The following is a 17,290-nucleotide window of genomic DNA, read 5'->3' on the forward strand; positions in this document are numbered from 1 at the left end:
TGTGAAAGGTCCTTCGTTACCTAAGCCGTGAGCGATTGTGATGTCATTTTCATTAGATAGCAAGTGGCAAAATGGCTGGGATGGCTAAAAAGGGGTATATTTGCTATTTAATTAATATTCCACAAATGCAATATTGATCAGAATACCTTGATTAGACTGGTGGGACTCCAAAGAAGATATTGTAAAGACATTATTTGGGTTGACTTCCCCTTTAACGTAATAACATTACGTATAACAGGAAACTTATGTTAAAATGTGACAATCATAATTTAAAAAAAATGTTAAACTTAACACTGCCCTGCGATTGGCTGGCAACCAGTTCAGTGTGTACCCCGCCTACTGCCCAAAGCCAGCTGAGATAGGCTCCAGCATCCCCCGCGACCCTTGTGAGGAATAAGCGGTCAAGAAAATGGATGGATGGATAAACTCATCACGTGAGAGTGTGAAGCTAAACTTCTAAGTTTTTGTGGTGTGGTAGTCTTTCCCTTTCATAAAATCAAATGTGCCTACTAAGTAAAAGTTTTGTTCTTTCTTTGTGTCTGTGGTAAATTCTCAGTCATCCAGTTCATGGTAATCCGCAAAGTGAACCAGGCTTTTCTTGTTGAGAAAAAAAATTGAGAAATGGGCGTGTAGGGCTTTGTCGTTAAAAAAAAATAAAATAAAATAAAATAAATAAATAAAAACTGTCACTTTAAGAAAATTTGGTCGTAGCTAGCCAATCAGAGGAACGCATGGGGGGGGGGAGGCAATGGAGCGGGGTGGGTAGCAACAGTTGCCCTGGTGAGGACGAAGCGCCATAGCCACGGTAGCCCTGGCGACAAGAACCCGGCAACGAGAATCAACAACAACAACGATTGAATCGGCCATACGTTTAAAAGAAGAGCTTTTAACGCCCGGAAATACACACGTGGAATCACAGGTGAAGCCCGTGTCTTATGTGGAATATTTTACGCCCATTAGCTACTGGATGAAATGTAGCGTGTTTTTTTTTTTTTTTTTTTTTTTTAAACCCGTATTTCTGTCATACATCTGGATTCTAATATTACATTGCAAACTAGCCGTAGTGGCGATAATGCGTGGTGTGGCTTTCCGGAGTGTGGCCATTTGCGCCCACACGTCTTTGGCGTGTCAGTCTGCCTGCCGTGACGACGCAGCCACGGATGCTGCGGGCCGTTGTTATGGCGATGTCAAAAGCGAAAGGTAACAGTTACAAAATGGCGGGTGTTGAGGCGCTCGGGAACACAGTTGAGGGGATATTTTTGCGTCAGTCGAGTCACGCCACACCTGGCTCTCGTTGTTTTATCACTTCCACAGCGTAGTTAGATTTCCTCGTTCGCCGTGCAGCGTGTCGCTGTTATATTTATATTCGTCCCTTTCGTACAACGCGGATTCAACAGCGTCTCAACGCAAAAGTCAATGGACATGTAGCGTAAGGTACACAAAGAGATGCAGATGTAGGATGGTCAAGATTCCAAGAACGTGTGCACAATAAATGCGATAGTGTTGAAATATAGGATAATGACCGCGTTGTCTTTTGTACAGATACGCATAGTCGAGAGGAAGCCAGCTAGGGCATGTGGCGGACATTGACGATTGAAGAGGCGTGGCAAAAGAAAGCGTCTGTGTGGGTGTATTGTATGCTTAATTATAAGATATAGGCTCACAGCTTGGAATATTTTTTTTGGGATAACATTTGACGTAAGACGCTATGCAATCGTTTGTCTTGAAATATCAAGTTATGGTTCTCTATTCATCTTGTTAAAATGAACGGTGGCCTGTTAAAGAGTTTTAAATTCACTTTTGGGCACAGTCACCTCTTGCTACCTTGTGTTACCTATCCCTTATTGTGTCAAGGAAGATTATTATTTTTTTTTAAGCCTAGAAAAGTCTTAGCACACCACCAATCAAAAATGTAACCAAAAGTACATTTGCACAGAAATAACAATGACCTCATCGTATGTAATTTGTTTGGAATGAACTATTAATCCATATTTATCAACAATGCTGACATTGGTGTCATTATTTAAAATCAAAATAGCCAATATGCATCTTTGTTTTCAGTGTTGCGCAAGTGCACATACACTGCAGATAGATTTTGTCCCTGTTCCTTTTGAATGCGCACAAACCTTTATAGAGCGAGGAACAGAGAGCTCAAACAGGTCCAGATGGGTCGGAGAAACTATAACTTGCATTATGGTGACCTGCTGGTTTTATTCCACAGAGCATTACATTTTTCAAACACCAAATGAGTCTGGAATGTTCTTGTAGACTGAAATGCTGATATAGAACATACATTTCTGCCTTTACAAATATAATCATTCTTATGTATTGATAGGACATGGGCACCTCCCAGTCAGTGGTACCGTTAGCAGTCAATGTAAAGTGCACTCACATTAATCAATATAAAATTGACTCCTCATAGTGTCAATTAAAACTAAACCTCATTGTTTACTGAGATGCCATAGGTTGTTTGATTAGTTTTTTTCTTACAAAATAGCGCAGTACTACCAATGTATTATATTTCTTTGCTACCTTGTACCACAGTTAAGAGGCAATGTGATCACATTACAGGTAATAAGACACTACTGATGCCCCACCTCAAGGGCTTCCACATTAGCTGTATCAGTAAATGGCAGGCAGTATTTCACAACCATAATTGCATCCAGGGAACAAATAGGGAAACTACTTCATCTGCCTCCAACTTTTATTTTGAATGGCTGATTTCAAGGGACTTGATGTGGAAAGGTAATAACATGAGCTTGGCATTGCCGATGTGTTCCCTGTTGCATTTTACAACCTGCACTCTAGTCTAAATGACTTAATTATTGATTACTTTATGCCACTAAAAGGAAAAGAGGCTTCAAGTTGTCGGTTCAGCATTCAACAACATACTGTCTTGTTCTTGCAAAATTTAAATCCTAGCAGCCAGTACACATCCGTAGGATAATTATATTTACTTGTTTCCTGCTTCCAGGGTGATTACCCAGCCAGTGTAATGGCCACCTCGGGCTATGTCGGCGAGATCCAGCCAGCAGCCCCATCTCAAGGGACTGTCACATCTGGACAGCCTGATTCCAGCTCCACACCTGCAACTGCCCCTCAGTTCTTGGCTGAGATTCAGACCACTGTGGTCACCCCTACCATAGTTACCCCAACAGCCCAGGCTGCACCCACTGAACAAGTCACTTCCATCAGCACTCAGAAGCCTAGTGCTGGTAGTCAAACCCAGCCCGCAACTCAGACACAGCCGGCACAGACACATTACGTAACAGCAGAAATCCAAGGCTCCCCCACACAGTCTGGAAATGGCCAAAGTGCCCCTCAGTACATTGTTGTCACAGTTACAGGTAATGCGTCACACATTGTACCTCAAAATCAACAGATGTGTATGTTCATAACATGGTGTACAATATTATTTAATAATACGTGATAATGTATATTTCTCACAACCTTTCATCATTCTGAGACAAGAAGCACATGGCCAAAAAACAAACAAACAGAAAATCCACCTCACCACGTTATCTGAATACATCATCGTTTAAACCAGGCTTTCCCAAACCATTTCAGTACAAAAGCAATATTTTAAATTCAGTTCCTCCCCAGACCTACTAATGTACATCATCCACGTGCAGTATATAATAAGTAATGATAAAATACAACACAACAAATGTTAATTTATTTAATAAATATGAATCAAATTGTATACCTGTTTGATTATTAAAAATAGCTTACAATATTGAGAATCAGGCACTGCCAAAAAAAAAAAAAAAGGAATGCAGGAATGGTGTATAGCACTTGTGCGCCACCTTCTCATTTCCAACTTAGACGTGTTATTTGTCTAGCAGAGGGCTCCCTTCACTCAAGCGACAGTGTATCCGACTCCAGTTCCCCTCCAGCTGTCGTGCAGACCGGAGTTCCCACGCAGGTCGTTCAGCAGGTCCAAACAGCCCAACAGGTAAACAGTCCATTTGCATAAAACACTTTTGTGTGTTGTCCCGACTCCCGAGCACCCCTTAAAGCTTCTGACATCTTTGTTTGCACAGAGGTCAGTGGTTCAGGCCACCTCGCAGATAGCCAAGACTGAGCCCGGCACACAGCTCAATGTCACCAGTCTGCAGCCAGTTCATATCAGTCCAGAGGTAAGGACATCACAATGACTTCTGAAACGTGATATGCAATTGAAAACTATCATCAGCTGTGACTGTGAGCGGTTTGTTTGTACTGTCACTTATCATCACATCGCCCATGTGGTGACATTTAGCTGATTTTTAGCAGTGGAGTGACAGCATTAGTCAGAAAGCAGAATCTATGGAAGAAAGGCATCACGCATTGTAGGACAGCGCTTAGGTCCCAGGGCAGACTGCAGACTGGCAAACTCATCTCGATATCACTGGACAACATTCACTATAAGCAGCTATTCTACTGGTTCTCTACGCACATGGAGAAAGATTCAACAGCTGCCTGCTGCTACCAGCTACAATCAAGTAGGTCAGAGACACAAGGGATATAGCAGCTATAGATTTGAAGGTGTTCATAAGCTAGTGATTATTTTAAAGTACAGTGGTGCCTTGAGGTATGAGTTAAATTTGTTCTGTGATCATATTCGTAACTTAGAACAGGCATATCTCAAATCTTCTTTCCCCATTGAAATAAATGGAAATGGACAGACGTACATGATCGGGGTGGAAGGCCTTCTCAAAAATGCCCACTTCACAGATGTGTCATCTCCATGGCCAACTTTACATCATCCGCTCTTGCAGCTCCTTCTTATAAACGGAATGTCAAGAATGAGGAGCCACCCGAATCAAGTTCACACCACAAAAGGCTGTAAATGCCTGTTTTTAAATGTGCCAAGCTGTGTGCATCTGTGAAAATACCAAAATGAAATCTAGGCCACCCTTGTGCAGATTTAGACCGCGCCTCGCACTAGACTTGTACTAACCATGAAAACAGAACCCTCAACTACAATTGGGAGCGGCATTTAACAACTTGAAGTCTCTTTTATGATGACTTGGCCACTATTTGCCAAATGGCTGCTTATTGTGAAGCGTGTTCAATTGAGTTCACTGCTGTCATATAGCACTCGCATCTCAGTTTTCCACTCGTAATCAATTGGCTGAATGCCAGGTCATATCTCGAAAAACTGCCTGTATCTCAAGGCACTACTGTATATAACATAAAAAATTAGAGCCTGAAAGATGTGATTTTTTTTTTTTTTTGGCTGATGCTGTTTATTAGTCAGTCAATTAATTAAAAATATATAACAAATGCAATAATTTTTTTGTCTCTTTTGCGTAACAAAAATAAAGATCCAAACATTTGACTATTTTACTATTTTATTTCTTTGTTCTTTAGTATTTGTTTAACTTTACAACAGAGAGAAAATTTAGCAAAAATCACACTGTTTAGTGGAGGCAATGTTGTAATGTCATTATTTTTCTCTTATGTTGCAATGTATTAATGTGTGAAAAAAACAGGTAAAATTCAGATTTGGGAATTGGGAAATCCAGATCCAGAAAGTAAAAACCCTGCCAAAGTTTGGCTTTAGCTACAGGTGATTGCACTCAACCGGCAGGTAAACAAGGTCTTTACGAGAAGCACCTGTGGCTAAAGACAAACTCTGTCAGGGTTATTACTTTCTTGACCTGGTGTTCCCATCTCTGGTAAAAAAAATAAAATAAAATAAAAATCTCCCAAAAAATTGGCGGATTTTTGCAGATTTAAAAGACATCGCCCAATAGGATCAACCAGCCAATTGATCGTCCAGGCCCTCTATAAAATATTTGAGATGTCATAGGCATTGTAGAAATATATGTTCATTTGTGTTTCCATAGGTCCCACAGCAGCTTGCACCAGTACAGGTGCAACATGTGTACACCAATCAGGTGCAGTATGTGGAAGGAGGAGATGCCAACTACACCACCAGCACTATGTTAGAATCATTTTCTATCTTACATTTGCAAACCAAATCAATACTTTTCCCATTTCACTTCTCAAAGATCTAACATTTATTTTAATCTCCCATCCAGTCGTTCAGGAACCTTCCCTTATACTGACACAGCCCTGTACACCCAGACCACTGCTGGCCAGTACTATGAAGGTCAAGCGACCTCAGGCACTCAAGCCTCCACCCCTGGTACCCCTCTAACTGTCTCTGTGACCACTGGCACAACAGGAGCCGTGTCCATGTTTGTGGCTCAGCCTAGCAGTGCGACGGGGGGAGGGACCACGGTGGTATCCGCAGGTGGTACCGCAAATGGGTCAGGGGATGGGACAGGCACTAACGGCGGTGCCGCGGGAAGTTATGTGATCCAGGGGGGTTACATGTTGGGCAGCAGCAGCAGCAGCAGTAGCAGCGGCGGGTCAGCCGGCAACAGTCAGAGCTACTCCCACAACGCCCGCGCCTCGCCAGCCACTGTGAGTATAACGGAGGGCGAGGAGAGTAGCGTGCCGTCGGCAGACAAAAAGGTATGCTGGGGCTCCAAGTGAAGGAATTTCTTTTCATTCTGTTTTCATTTGCACAACCGTTTGGTGCTGTGCACTGATGTCGTCAAGTGGAAAGCACAATTAAAAATGCGGCGATTATGAACACAACAGAATTGTAATACAACCCTGTACAATACAATTGAACCTATTTTCTGGCTGTTAAAGTATATCATATTTTTAACTGTGATTTCCAGCTCAAAGAAAACCAAATCATGACCTCATTGCTTTCATACCATTGCAGTGCATGTACAGGGGCACCTTTGACTTGCCTGTAATGTCCCAAAACTCTATTTGCCATTCCAAATCATATACAGTAGAATTCCATATGATAATGGTGACTGACTTATGTCAGGCAGACATTTCATCAGTATTCCAGGTCATTAATTCATTGCATACCAATGTTGTAAGCCACGGCACGCGCACAAAGGTATTTGTGTTTTCATTTCAAAACGATTTGCAAGCTTACGCTGTTTTGTGTCTGTGTATTGAATACAAAAATCAGTGTTTCCCACAGATTTGAAATCCATTTGGGTGGGTGGACTCCGGCGGAGGGGTGGGGAGCGGCGTTTGTGGCTAGGGCATTGGGGGGGGTTGTTACAGTTTTGGTCATTTTACACTTCATATCGTGCATTCCAGTGAATTTTCTGAGTAAAAAGGTTGGTAACACATTACTCAGTGACACCATATTTTTGCACTTATTTTATATTAAAATAAAAAATTTTTATAGAATAAGGTTGTCATATCATATCTAAGGTTATTTTAGTTAACTAAAACTAACAAAAAAACTAAAACAAAAATTTAAAAAACAATTTTATTAACGAAATTAAATAAAAATGAAAATGCTTTTTAAAAAATGAAAACTAACTGAAACCACATTTTATGTTTACAAAACTAACTAAAACTAACAATAATTATAGCAAAAATGTCCTTCGTTTTAGCCTTTGTTAATTAATTTAATGCATGATCATTTGGGAATGATTTTAAATGCAATCTTTAAGTACGTAGACTTATTTTGATATTAAACGCCAGATTAAGGACGAAGTGTGTCACACAAGAAGTGACATCATCTAGCAGCAGCCAAAAGAAAAGCACCTTCAGATGATGTCGCTCCCTTTGTGTTTTTTAAATATTCAGACCAGTTTTTCTTTATTTGTTCTATTTTTTTGTTGTTTTTCCTTCTCTTTCTGATCTTAGGTTGCTGTCTCGTTTGTACTTTTTCATTTGGGAATATATGTGTGAAAAAAGTTTAATAAAGATATTTGAAATAATAATATTGCGCACAAGTAATACACTTTTTTAAACTAAAATTAATACTGAAACTAACTGAAAATAAACTAAAACTAGGCATTTATTAAATAACTAAAAATAATAAAAACTAACAGAACCACCCTGAAAACTAATTAAAGCAAACTAAATTTTAAAAACAAAACTCAAAACAAAATAAAAACTAACTAAGATGAAAATTTCAAAACTATAATAACCCTGGTCATATCATATCACAACACTTTTTTAAAAAAATATATATTTTTATTAAATGTTCTTGCAAACTTGGGCGGTGGCCATTTTACTTGGGTGGCCCACCCAAGTATTAACATGGTGTGGGAAACACTGAAAATCCATGTGCACGCAGTGTATTTCGGAAATCATGCCCATGTGCACTACTCAACAAAAGCTAAGAGATATTGTGCTTTTGGGTGATTTCAGGATGAACCATGAACCTTCGAAGGTGAACTTTATTTGTCCTTCACCCAAAAGCACAAACAAAGTTTTTTGTTTTTTTTAGTAGTGTATGCATGATTGTAAAATTGTCTTGAATGTTTGAATGCTTTATCTTTGCTAATTGCATCAGTCTACTGCGATTCCCTTGCCTGCCGGTCAGGTACAGTGGTTGCTGGACAACTACGAAACTGCCGAAGGAGTCAGTCTGCCACGCTCGACCCTCTACTGCCATTATCTGCTGCATTGCCAGGAGCAGAAACTCGAGCCTGTTAATGCAGCCTCTTTTGGGAAACTTATTCGATCTGTTTTCATGGGACTACGTACACGACGCCTTGGCACACGGTAAGATGTGTCATTCAATTTACTAAGCACATTTAGAGCCTTTCCTAACCTTTTCACATGCAACAGGCTGCCTTATTTTAATATGATGCCACATATTTAGTGTCTGTTGCTTTTCTGATATTACAGTTTATGATAAAACACTATCTGAGACATTGGCCAAGACTGTCTCGATAACAGCCGTGTGACACACTATTCATCCCACTAGACATCTTGTTTCCTTTAAATGTATATGCAGAAAGATCTCAAGTAGTGCCTTGACTAAATAGGGTTTTTTTTGTATTGTAGCATCCATCTCGAGGAGGTAAATGTGTGCAATATCTTAAAGCCTTGGAAAATGTTCTTAGTGTGGGAGGAAACGTGGGCTGTGATGAAAACACAGCATGTGTGCGGTTTTGTGAGTTTGACACCAGAGGAGGGACTGTATATTCATGTGTTGAGCCACTATGAAATTTACATTTGAAATTAAACAAGGTACCGTGTAGTCATTTTACTCAGGGTGAATTTTGATTAGTTTGTTTTAGACCGTTAATTTCTCCTGGTCATTTTTTTTCCCATTATAGATTCAATTTGCAAAATAAATGACTGTTTCTGTACCTGACAGGGGCAATTCTAAATACCACTACTATGGTCTAAGAATCAAGGCAGGCTCTTCTCTTCTCCGCCTAATGGAAGATCAGCAACATCTGGCTATGAGGCAGCAGCCATTCTCTCAAAAACAGAGGTGCACACATGACAGTGCTCGAGGCATTTTGGTGACATTGTTTCCAGAAGAAGTGTTTTGGTTCAGACAGTCATTATGATTGTGTCTCATATACATTCTTCTTGTCCAATCAGGTTGAAGCCTGTGCATAAAGTGGAGGGAATGACCAATGGGACAGCTTCGGGAGCAGGGCAGCAACAACTTCAACAGCAAGGTTCTGGACAGGTGGACATCAGCACCCAGGTTCAGCAATACCAGCAGTTCCTTGGTTCGTTATTTTCTTTGGGTGTAAATTAAACAGAAGCCATCTATCTTTTCATTGAATTCTGATGGCTAATAGTAATCACCCTTCTTTTCTTTATTAATGACTTTCCTAATTGAGTTTTCGTGTCACGTGTCCTTTGGTCAGATGCAACCAGAACACTTCCCGAGTTCCCAGATATTGACCTCCAGGGGAAGTCGCTGCCCGAGGGTATTGAACTGGATCACATAAAGAACTTTCAGCTGCTCTACAGAGAACACTGTGAGGTAATGAAGTGAGAGGAATCAGGTTAAGCTGATTCCAACACATAAAATAAATTCATAACTTTGTGTAGAAGACATTACATGAACGTTAACTGCAAATGGACAAATACATTTCAGCGCTAAGGTATTAAAGGTCAAAAGCTTGATTACTTAGTATGTTAAGATGTGCTATGATTCATTTTTTCTCTGTCAGGCCATACTGGACGTGATGGTCAATCTTCAATTTACCCTAGTGGAGACCCTTTGGAAAAGCTTCTGGAGGTTCAGTCAGAGTCAGGCTGGTGATGCCACACTGGCTGTGTGAGTGGTCCAGATATCTCCCAAACTGATCCCCATTTTATGTGAGGCCATCAGGATTTGACAGCTTAGGTGTCACAGTTTTTATTATAAACATATGATTGCAGCCCTCCAGATAGACTTTGTGTGTACGCCTGCTCTAAGAGCTTGGTGTTTTCATCATTAGTGGGTAGTAGCAGACTTTCCGCTGTGTAGTTTGTCAAGAACAGGTACTGTTCTGAGAAACGTATGCATAAATTATGCAAGCTGGTGCTGAATTTCAGTGGGGAACAAATAATTTTCTAGTCAATTAATGAGCATGGGCAAAAGAATGATATGCTTATAAAAACTGCAAAAGCTAAGATGACAATTGCTGATGGCCTCACATCTGTCTGAACCAGGGCTGGACTGGCCATCTGGCAAATAGAGCAGAAGCCCAGTGGGCCAGCCTCTTTTCTAGTGCTTTTCCATTACTATTTACCAAGATTTTACCCCTAGAGACTGTCCCACAATTGAGAGGGACCAGTCCGTTAAACCAGTTTGACTACACAGTAAATCCTGTCGAGTCAATTTGACTCAATTTAGATAGGGACCAAATAGACTCAGTTCTAGAGTAGTAAAAATAAAAGTGACTCAAGGTAGGAACGAACTCGCAACCTTCAACTTGGGAGACAGCCGATCGACTCCCTGAGCCACGCAGCTCCTGCTTTCTGCTAGTATACCGCTCGTCAGTTGCAGATGATTCCGTGATTGCATATAACACCAACAGACCAAAAATGATCTTTGGTCTCTTGGAGAAAAACAAACAGTAGGAGGGGCATAGCTCAGTATGGCAATCTCCCAAGATGAAGGTCGTAAGTTCGAACCTTAACCCTTGAGTGAGTTTTATTTATTTATTTATTTTCAATTATTTATTTTACTCTCTTCATAGTGTAAATCTTAGTTTACTCTAAGACTGAATCTATTCATCCATCCATCCCATTTTCTTAACCGCTTGCTCCTCACAATAGTCGCAGGGGTGCTGTAGCCTATCCCAACTGGCTTCGGGCAGTAGGCCCTGAACACCCTGAACTGGTTGCCAGCCAATCGTAGTGAGTCTATTTGGTCCCTATATAAATAGTGTCAACATTTACTCTAATAGAGTCAAATTTACACTACAGAATTGACTGCGCATAGATAGCAAACTGAAACATCATCAATAAACATCAGTGGCAGAACTACATGTTTGGCAGGAGTCGGGCCGGGCCGGTGGGCCTAAGTCAAAAGTTTTTTTCTTAACAGTCTGGCCCTGGTCTGAATTATACCTTTAAGTGAATAGAAGGGGAAAAAAAGGAAGTTTATAGTGACTTCAGGTTTTATTGAGTCACATTAACTAATGTAATAGTTATGCAAATCAACCACTGTTTGTGGTAACACAATAAGGTGTATGTACAAATATTTTAAAAAGCTTTTTGCTCCAACGCATTCAAAGAAAATTTTAGACATGGAAATATATTAATGAAAGCTCTATATGTTAATAGTCACGATGAATCAGAAAAGCGTCTCCCGAAATCCTGCCTGGTGCTGCTGTGCAAGTATGACCCGGTGCTGCGTTGGAGCCGTGACTGTGACAACAGCTTGTATCAGGGCCTGGTGGAGATCCTCATCCCTGATGTCCTCAGGCCAATCCCCAGTAAGGCATCTAAAGAAGATTGCTGTGTAGAAAGGTTGTTATGTCTGTTAAAATAAGGTGTGGAAAGAAAGGTCTAATTGAATTTTCTCACATTTGTCAGACATTGAAATACATAAAAAAATACATTAAAAAAAATCGAGCTGACACATCTGGTTCATTTTTTAATCAAACAGTCCATTTCACTGATTACTTTATGGCTATTACATGAATACCATTTTCTTTCTGCCCTCAGGTGCCTTAACTCAAGCCATCCGGAACTTCGCCAAAAGCCTGGAAAGCTGGCTGACTAACGCACTGATGAACATTCCTGAGGAAATGGTCCGGATCAAGGTACACGACTGCTGTATTTGTACCGACAGTGAGCTCAAATTGAAAATGATTAGCCGCTTCTTTTACAGCAATGTGCATCATTAACATACTTTTCTCTCTCTTCTTGTTGTATCAGGTAACTTCAGCCAATGCGTTTGCCCAGACCCTGCGGCGCTACACCAGCCTGAACCACCTGGCCCAGGCAGCTCGTGCTGTCCTCCAAAACACGGCCCAGATCAACCAAATGCTCTCTGACCTCAACCGCGTTGACTTTGCTAACGTTCAGGTGAACGCACTTTTTAAACTCTTTGACTGCCAAAAACGTTTAATAACGATTAGTAAAATCACGATGTATGCCGCCATAAATGTTAAATGACGTCAATTAAGTTTTTTTTTGTTGTTGTTTTTTTTTACTACCAATGGGAAGTGCAATGTCTAAGTGCAGCGCTGCTGGTCAATGGAGTTGTGGAATCAAAGATGGAAGCATTGTATATTTTTCAATGGGCTTCCGGTGTATGGAATTACAATGAAACATGACAGAATCTGATGAAATAGAATGTTTTGAAGGATGACGTGAATGATCAAAGCCTTTGTCGCATTAAACCTAATTCACAGAGCTTCACTAAACAAAAAAAAATATTAGTGTCAAAGTCACTGTTGTGGAGAAAATGTATCTTTTCACAAAAAGCTTGTTTTCTCCTTATCTTTGCATTTTTCGCTCAATGTCACTCAAATGACCTATTTTCAAATGGTGATTACTAAAGAACTGAATAAGGTAGAAACATACTTTTTTTTCTAATGAAAGAATGGAATGCGATCTTTCATTTGGTACCCACGTAGTACGTGTCGTTAAAGCACACAATATTCTGTTTGCCTTGAAAGATGAGTTAAAATGTTCAAAATTGGCTGGGACTGTTTTTTTTTTTTTATTTTTTTTTTTAATAACGTGTGGCAGTGAAAGAGTTATTGCTGTGAATGTCGCACTGAATCAGACCATCTATTATGGTACTAACAGATTGCCCTCCTCCTGTTCATCCTGCACAGGAGCAGGCCTCATGGGTGTGCCGCTGTGAAGACCGTGTCGTTCAACGACTGGAGCAGGACTTTAAGCTGACCCTCCAGCAGCAGAACTCTTTGGAGCAGTGGGCTGCCTGGCTGGATGGTGTGGTTTCCCAGGTGTTAAAACCCCACCAACACAGCCCTACCTTCTCGAAGGCTGCCAAGCTGTTCCTGCTCAAGTGGTCCTTTTACAGGTGTGGCACAGTAGCAACACGTGATTGTTTGGAATTTGAATAGTGGCTCAATTACTCTCATCTGTTCTTCAGTTCCATGGTGATTCGGGACCTTACCCTGCGGAGTGCTGCCAGTTTTGGCTCCTTTCACCTGATTCGCCTTCTGTACGATGAGTACATGTACTACCTGATAGAGCATAGAGTAGCCCAGGCTAAAGGAGAGACGCCTATTGCCGTCATGGGAGAGGTAACGTCACACACGACAAATAATGATCATCATATTTCACAATCACAATAACAAATCCATCATCTTGTGCTTAGTTTGCCAGTTTAGGACGAGGTCTTAACATGCTGGATGGCGACAAAGGTAATCCCGCTCAAATACTGCAGTTTCTCACTCCAAGCGACGTCTCCAACATCCTAAAGAAACTTTTCCATTGTGTCTGGTTCAGAAGAAGAAGAGGAAGAGGAGGAAGAAAGCGACGAGGAAAGTCAGGAGCTGTCTCTGCCGTCAGATGCCGTGGTGTTAGGAGACGAATCTCTGGAGCCTCCTGCCAAGCTGGCCAGAACAGACCAGAGGATCCTCTTCACTACAGGACCAGCTGACAACTAATCAGCGTTAGACCACTGAAAGGAAGAACTGATCATATAAAAAGAACACGTGTATATACAGCATTGTAAATTTTGTGCAGTTTTGCTGCAGTCTGTCCTGCTTACTGTTTGTCGCTCCCCTGTTTATGGACATACACACTTGTTTGATGACTAGAATTAACACTTAAGTGGATTGGAAAAGACCTACAGTATCTCCAATACAAAAACATACAATGTGCGTTTTGACCTTCACATTACTGTAGATCTGTAAGAAAAAAATTTGCCCAGTCACTGCAATGGCACCTAGCGCCTTGCTGTCTCCTCTCTGTAAAACTAGCAACACATTTTTCTCAAAATGTCACTGCTTAATCGAAGAATCAGTGAACCACTGTGCTTTGTATGTCTGCAAGCTTAGCTTGAGGAGAAGCAGCGTGTATAACTGGACCTTGAGCTCTTAATGTCTGCCTTTTTTGTTTTGTTTTTTTGTTTACAGGAAGGTCAAATTTGTGATCAATAGTGTGTTTCTCATGTGTGTGTGTGTGGGGGGGGGGGGCACTGTGTATTCTCAGCAGATTTGAGTGAACATGGCCATAACGTCAAAATGTGTAGGTGTGATTGTGTGTTTTGAGTCACAGCACATTTTTCACCCACAGGCAATTCCTAAGACTTGGTTTTTACATAGGGGTTGTCTGTACTTTACTGCCTGTGAAGAGACATTGGTGTTTTCTAGGAGTGCCTGTCACAGCTGCTACACACCTGTACAGGTAAAGCCACAGCTAATCTGTGGAATAAGGACTCTCATGTGTTGCTGCAAAAATCTAGTGTGTCACATATTTATGTTCCAAGTGCTTCATCCTTGTTTTAATTTAAAACGTGCTCTTATTTTCTAATGGAAAATAATTTTGTCTTGTCATTCCATAATATTTTTCTCCGTGCCAAGCCTGTTTTTATTTTTCCTTGTCTGAAATGATTTCTGTGCCTGAGTAAGAACAGTGATATTCCATTCTTTTGAGTTTTATTGTCACTAAGTGAACCTGTTGTGCAGTGTAAGGTGCTGTGATATCACACTTTGTGGACAACTTTTTTTTTTTTTTTTTATATTTTAAATTTTTTGTGGTTGTATGTTCTGTTATCAGTCCTCCTGGCATATCTGAAGACTTACCCACACAGGCTATGACCCAGCCTCTTTGCACATATTGTCTTAACCATACATCAAGTCGGACACAATTCTCTTGATATCATTTTCATCTTCTTTGAAGTATTGTGTGTTAAATTGTGAGGTGCAGGTGACACATTCACACCCCTGTGGTTTTGAAGTGCTTGGTGACTGCTCTGTCTTCCACCGAATCAATGCATTCCTGCCAATGACTGTTTTGCTCATAAAACCATCTTCGTAAACACTGTCAGTCGTGACTGGTTAATTTGACATACCATGTTCTAGTGTTGGATTTACTTTGGCTTTTGTAGTCCCCACAACGTAGGTCTACTTGATTTTAAGGACCATTTGAAGCCTCAAACCAGCACATCAATTATTTTTAGGGCGTAAAAATCTATACCACAGCTGATTACATATCACAACAGTCTTTAACTGCTCAAAAAATTGTTGAGTAAAATGTTTAGCCTTTTTTAAAGTGCATTGTTTATGAACAATACAAAGTAAACTAAAGATGTTCTGTGGCAATGTTTTATGGATTTGGTCTACTTTTAAGTATGACTGTGCCTTTGGAGGTGGTAGAATGCAATTCAGATGTTTAATTTTAAATATATCAATTAAAAACTTTGAAAAATTGCATTCCTTCTCCCATTTTCTCAAAAGTTCACCTTTGTGAACGTATTCTGAATTTGCAATAAGCTCAAATAGAATTCAGCAGAAGCAGTATATACTCAGTATTCTTGGAAATTTGTGCGTGTCAGACTTGTAGCTGGGACTTCCTGTGTTACTTTTTTTTTCTACAGCATTGAGAGAAATATAGACATTTAGTGTGGAAACCACAGATTTAAAAAAAAAACTGCCATTACAGTTTTAAAGTTGGTGTTGTCATTTGAAAAAGTACAATTAGGTACTGTGCAAAGGAGAGAAGGTAAATGCAGGCAAAATTTAAATGTCTCTGTACACTACCTCCTCACTCAAAACATCATTACCTGAATTTCCCCGCACTGGGAATAAATAACACTTTGCCAATATTTATGTTGTTGTTGTTGTTGTTTTTTAAATCTGAAATAGTGAATAAATAGATATAGTACATTATTTTGTCTAAAAGATAAAAAAGATAATTTTCCACAATGTATGTTAGGTTAGTGTTAGGTCTCATACGCCAAGTGTGGTACTAGTGCCACTAGTAGTAAGATATGGTTCCCTCTAGTGCTAAATAAACACAGAGTACAATTCAGTTGTATTCAACTTTTAGTACCACATATTTTTGCACGTAAACTTAAATAATTTGTTTTTAAACATTTTACCCATTCTAGTGAACTTTTATGTGAATATATATATATATATATATATATATATATATATACAGTATATGTCACGCCGCCACCAGAGTGGCGGGTCATGCTTTTATTTTCACAGTCAGGTTCCCGGTTTATTTTGAAAGTGCTAACTCTCATCTCACCCCAGGTCACTTGCCCTTCCTGCAGCCTCACTGATTACCGGTCCACGCCCATGATCACTACCACCTGTTCCCAATCAACCCGGACATAAAAGCCACCTGAATTCTCCTCTCAGTGCCGAAGTGTCACATCTCCATGCATGGAAGCGTCCTCACAGTCCTTGATCCACAGTCCTTGTTTGATGTCTTGCCTTGCCTTGCCTTGCCTTGCCTTGCCTTGCCTTGCCTTGCCTTGCCTTGCCTTGCCTTGCCTTGCCTTGCCTTGCCTTGCCTTGCCTTGCCTTGCCTTGCCTTGCCTTGCCTTGCACCCTTTGTTTGCCCCTTGTTTTCCTCCCTTGTGGAGCGCCTTTAGTTGTCCCTGTTTTTGAGTGCCCTTTTTGTATCTCCAGTTTGGAGCTCTTTTTGTTCAGCCTTTTTTCCCTCTTTGAGAGGTGTTTTGAGTTTCGAGCAATTAAAATGCAGCCTTGTTGGCCAACTGTCACTCTGCGTCTGAGTCCTACCTCCTCGCGTCGTGTCAGTATATAGGTGCAGTGTTACTATTCAAACTGCATAATGTTACATTGGCTTACAAGAATGTTGAGGCCTGAGCCTCGATAAGCTAAATAAAATAACATGGTTGAATGAATAAAATGGTTGAATGAATCAACAATATTTAATATACTTTTTTAGAAAAAAAAAAAAAAAACTTTTTTATGAGTACTTCATTGGGTTTTGTATGGTACTTTATTTTAGTTGCTGCATTATTTACTGATGCTATTACTTTGTGAGCTAAGTATTTTTTAGTTGGTGTAATTATTATTATCATTATTATTATTAAGTTAGGAAT

General features: G+C 40.2%; 1 protein-coding gene across 7 annotated transcripts; it reads left to right on the top strand.

Annotated features, from left to right (window-relative positions):
- Window positions 1-760: 760 nt before the first annotated feature.
- Window positions 761-15,258, top strand: rfx1a (regulatory factor X, 1a (influences HLA class II expression)). 7 transcript variants are annotated; one of them, XM_077541481.1, is made up of 20 exons: window positions 1,225-1,434; window positions 1,543-1,624; window positions 2,572-2,745; window positions 2,975-3,347; window positions 3,843-3,955; window positions 4,044-4,139; window positions 5,835-5,932; window positions 6,030-6,468; window positions 8,366-8,547; window positions 9,149-9,268; window positions 9,382-9,515; window positions 9,657-9,775; window positions 9,966-10,072; window positions 11,569-11,720; window positions 11,953-12,050; window positions 12,166-12,315; window positions 13,074-13,282; window positions 13,355-13,508; window positions 13,583-13,628; window positions 13,714-15,258. In XM_077541481.1, the coding sequence occupies exons 4-20, from the start codon at window positions 2,996-2,998 to the stop codon at window positions 13,872-13,874; spliced, it is 2,730 nt and encodes a 909-aa protein (XP_077397607.1). In that variant the 5' UTR covers window positions 1,225-1,434; window positions 1,543-1,624; window positions 2,572-2,745; window positions 2,975-2,995; the 3' UTR covers window positions 13,875-15,258. The 7 variants fall into 7 exon arrangements, with proteins under 7 accessions (XP_077397583.1, XP_077397637.1, XP_077397627.1 ...); XM_077541474.1 differs by having other exon boundaries at window positions 1,225-1,624; XM_077541465.1 differs by having other exon boundaries at window positions 1,543-2,745.
- Window positions 15,259-17,290: the final 2,032 nt, after the last annotated feature.

The sequence above is a fragment of the Festucalex cinctus genome, chromosome 1, assembly GCF_051991245.1.
Source record: "Festucalex cinctus isolate MCC-2025b chromosome 1, RoL_Fcin_1.0, whole genome shotgun sequence".
Taxonomy (NCBI): Eukaryota; Metazoa; Chordata; class Actinopteri; order Syngnathiformes; family Syngnathidae; genus Festucalex; species Festucalex cinctus.

Bases quoted from the DNA above. Each gene is read 5' to 3' on its own strand.
- rfx1a (XM_077541457.1), top strand. From the start codon at position 2,996: ATGGCCACCTCGGGCTATGTCGGCGAGATCCAGCCAGCAGCCCCATCT. The intron at 3,348-3,842 runs GTAATGCGTCAC...TTATTTGTCTAG, and splicing joins CATTGTTGTCACAGTTACAG to CAGAGGGCTCCCTTCACTCA. The intron at 11,721-11,952 runs GTAAGGCATCTA...TTCTGCCCTCAG, and splicing joins TGTCCTCAGGCCAATCCCCA to GTGCCTTAACTCAAGCCATC.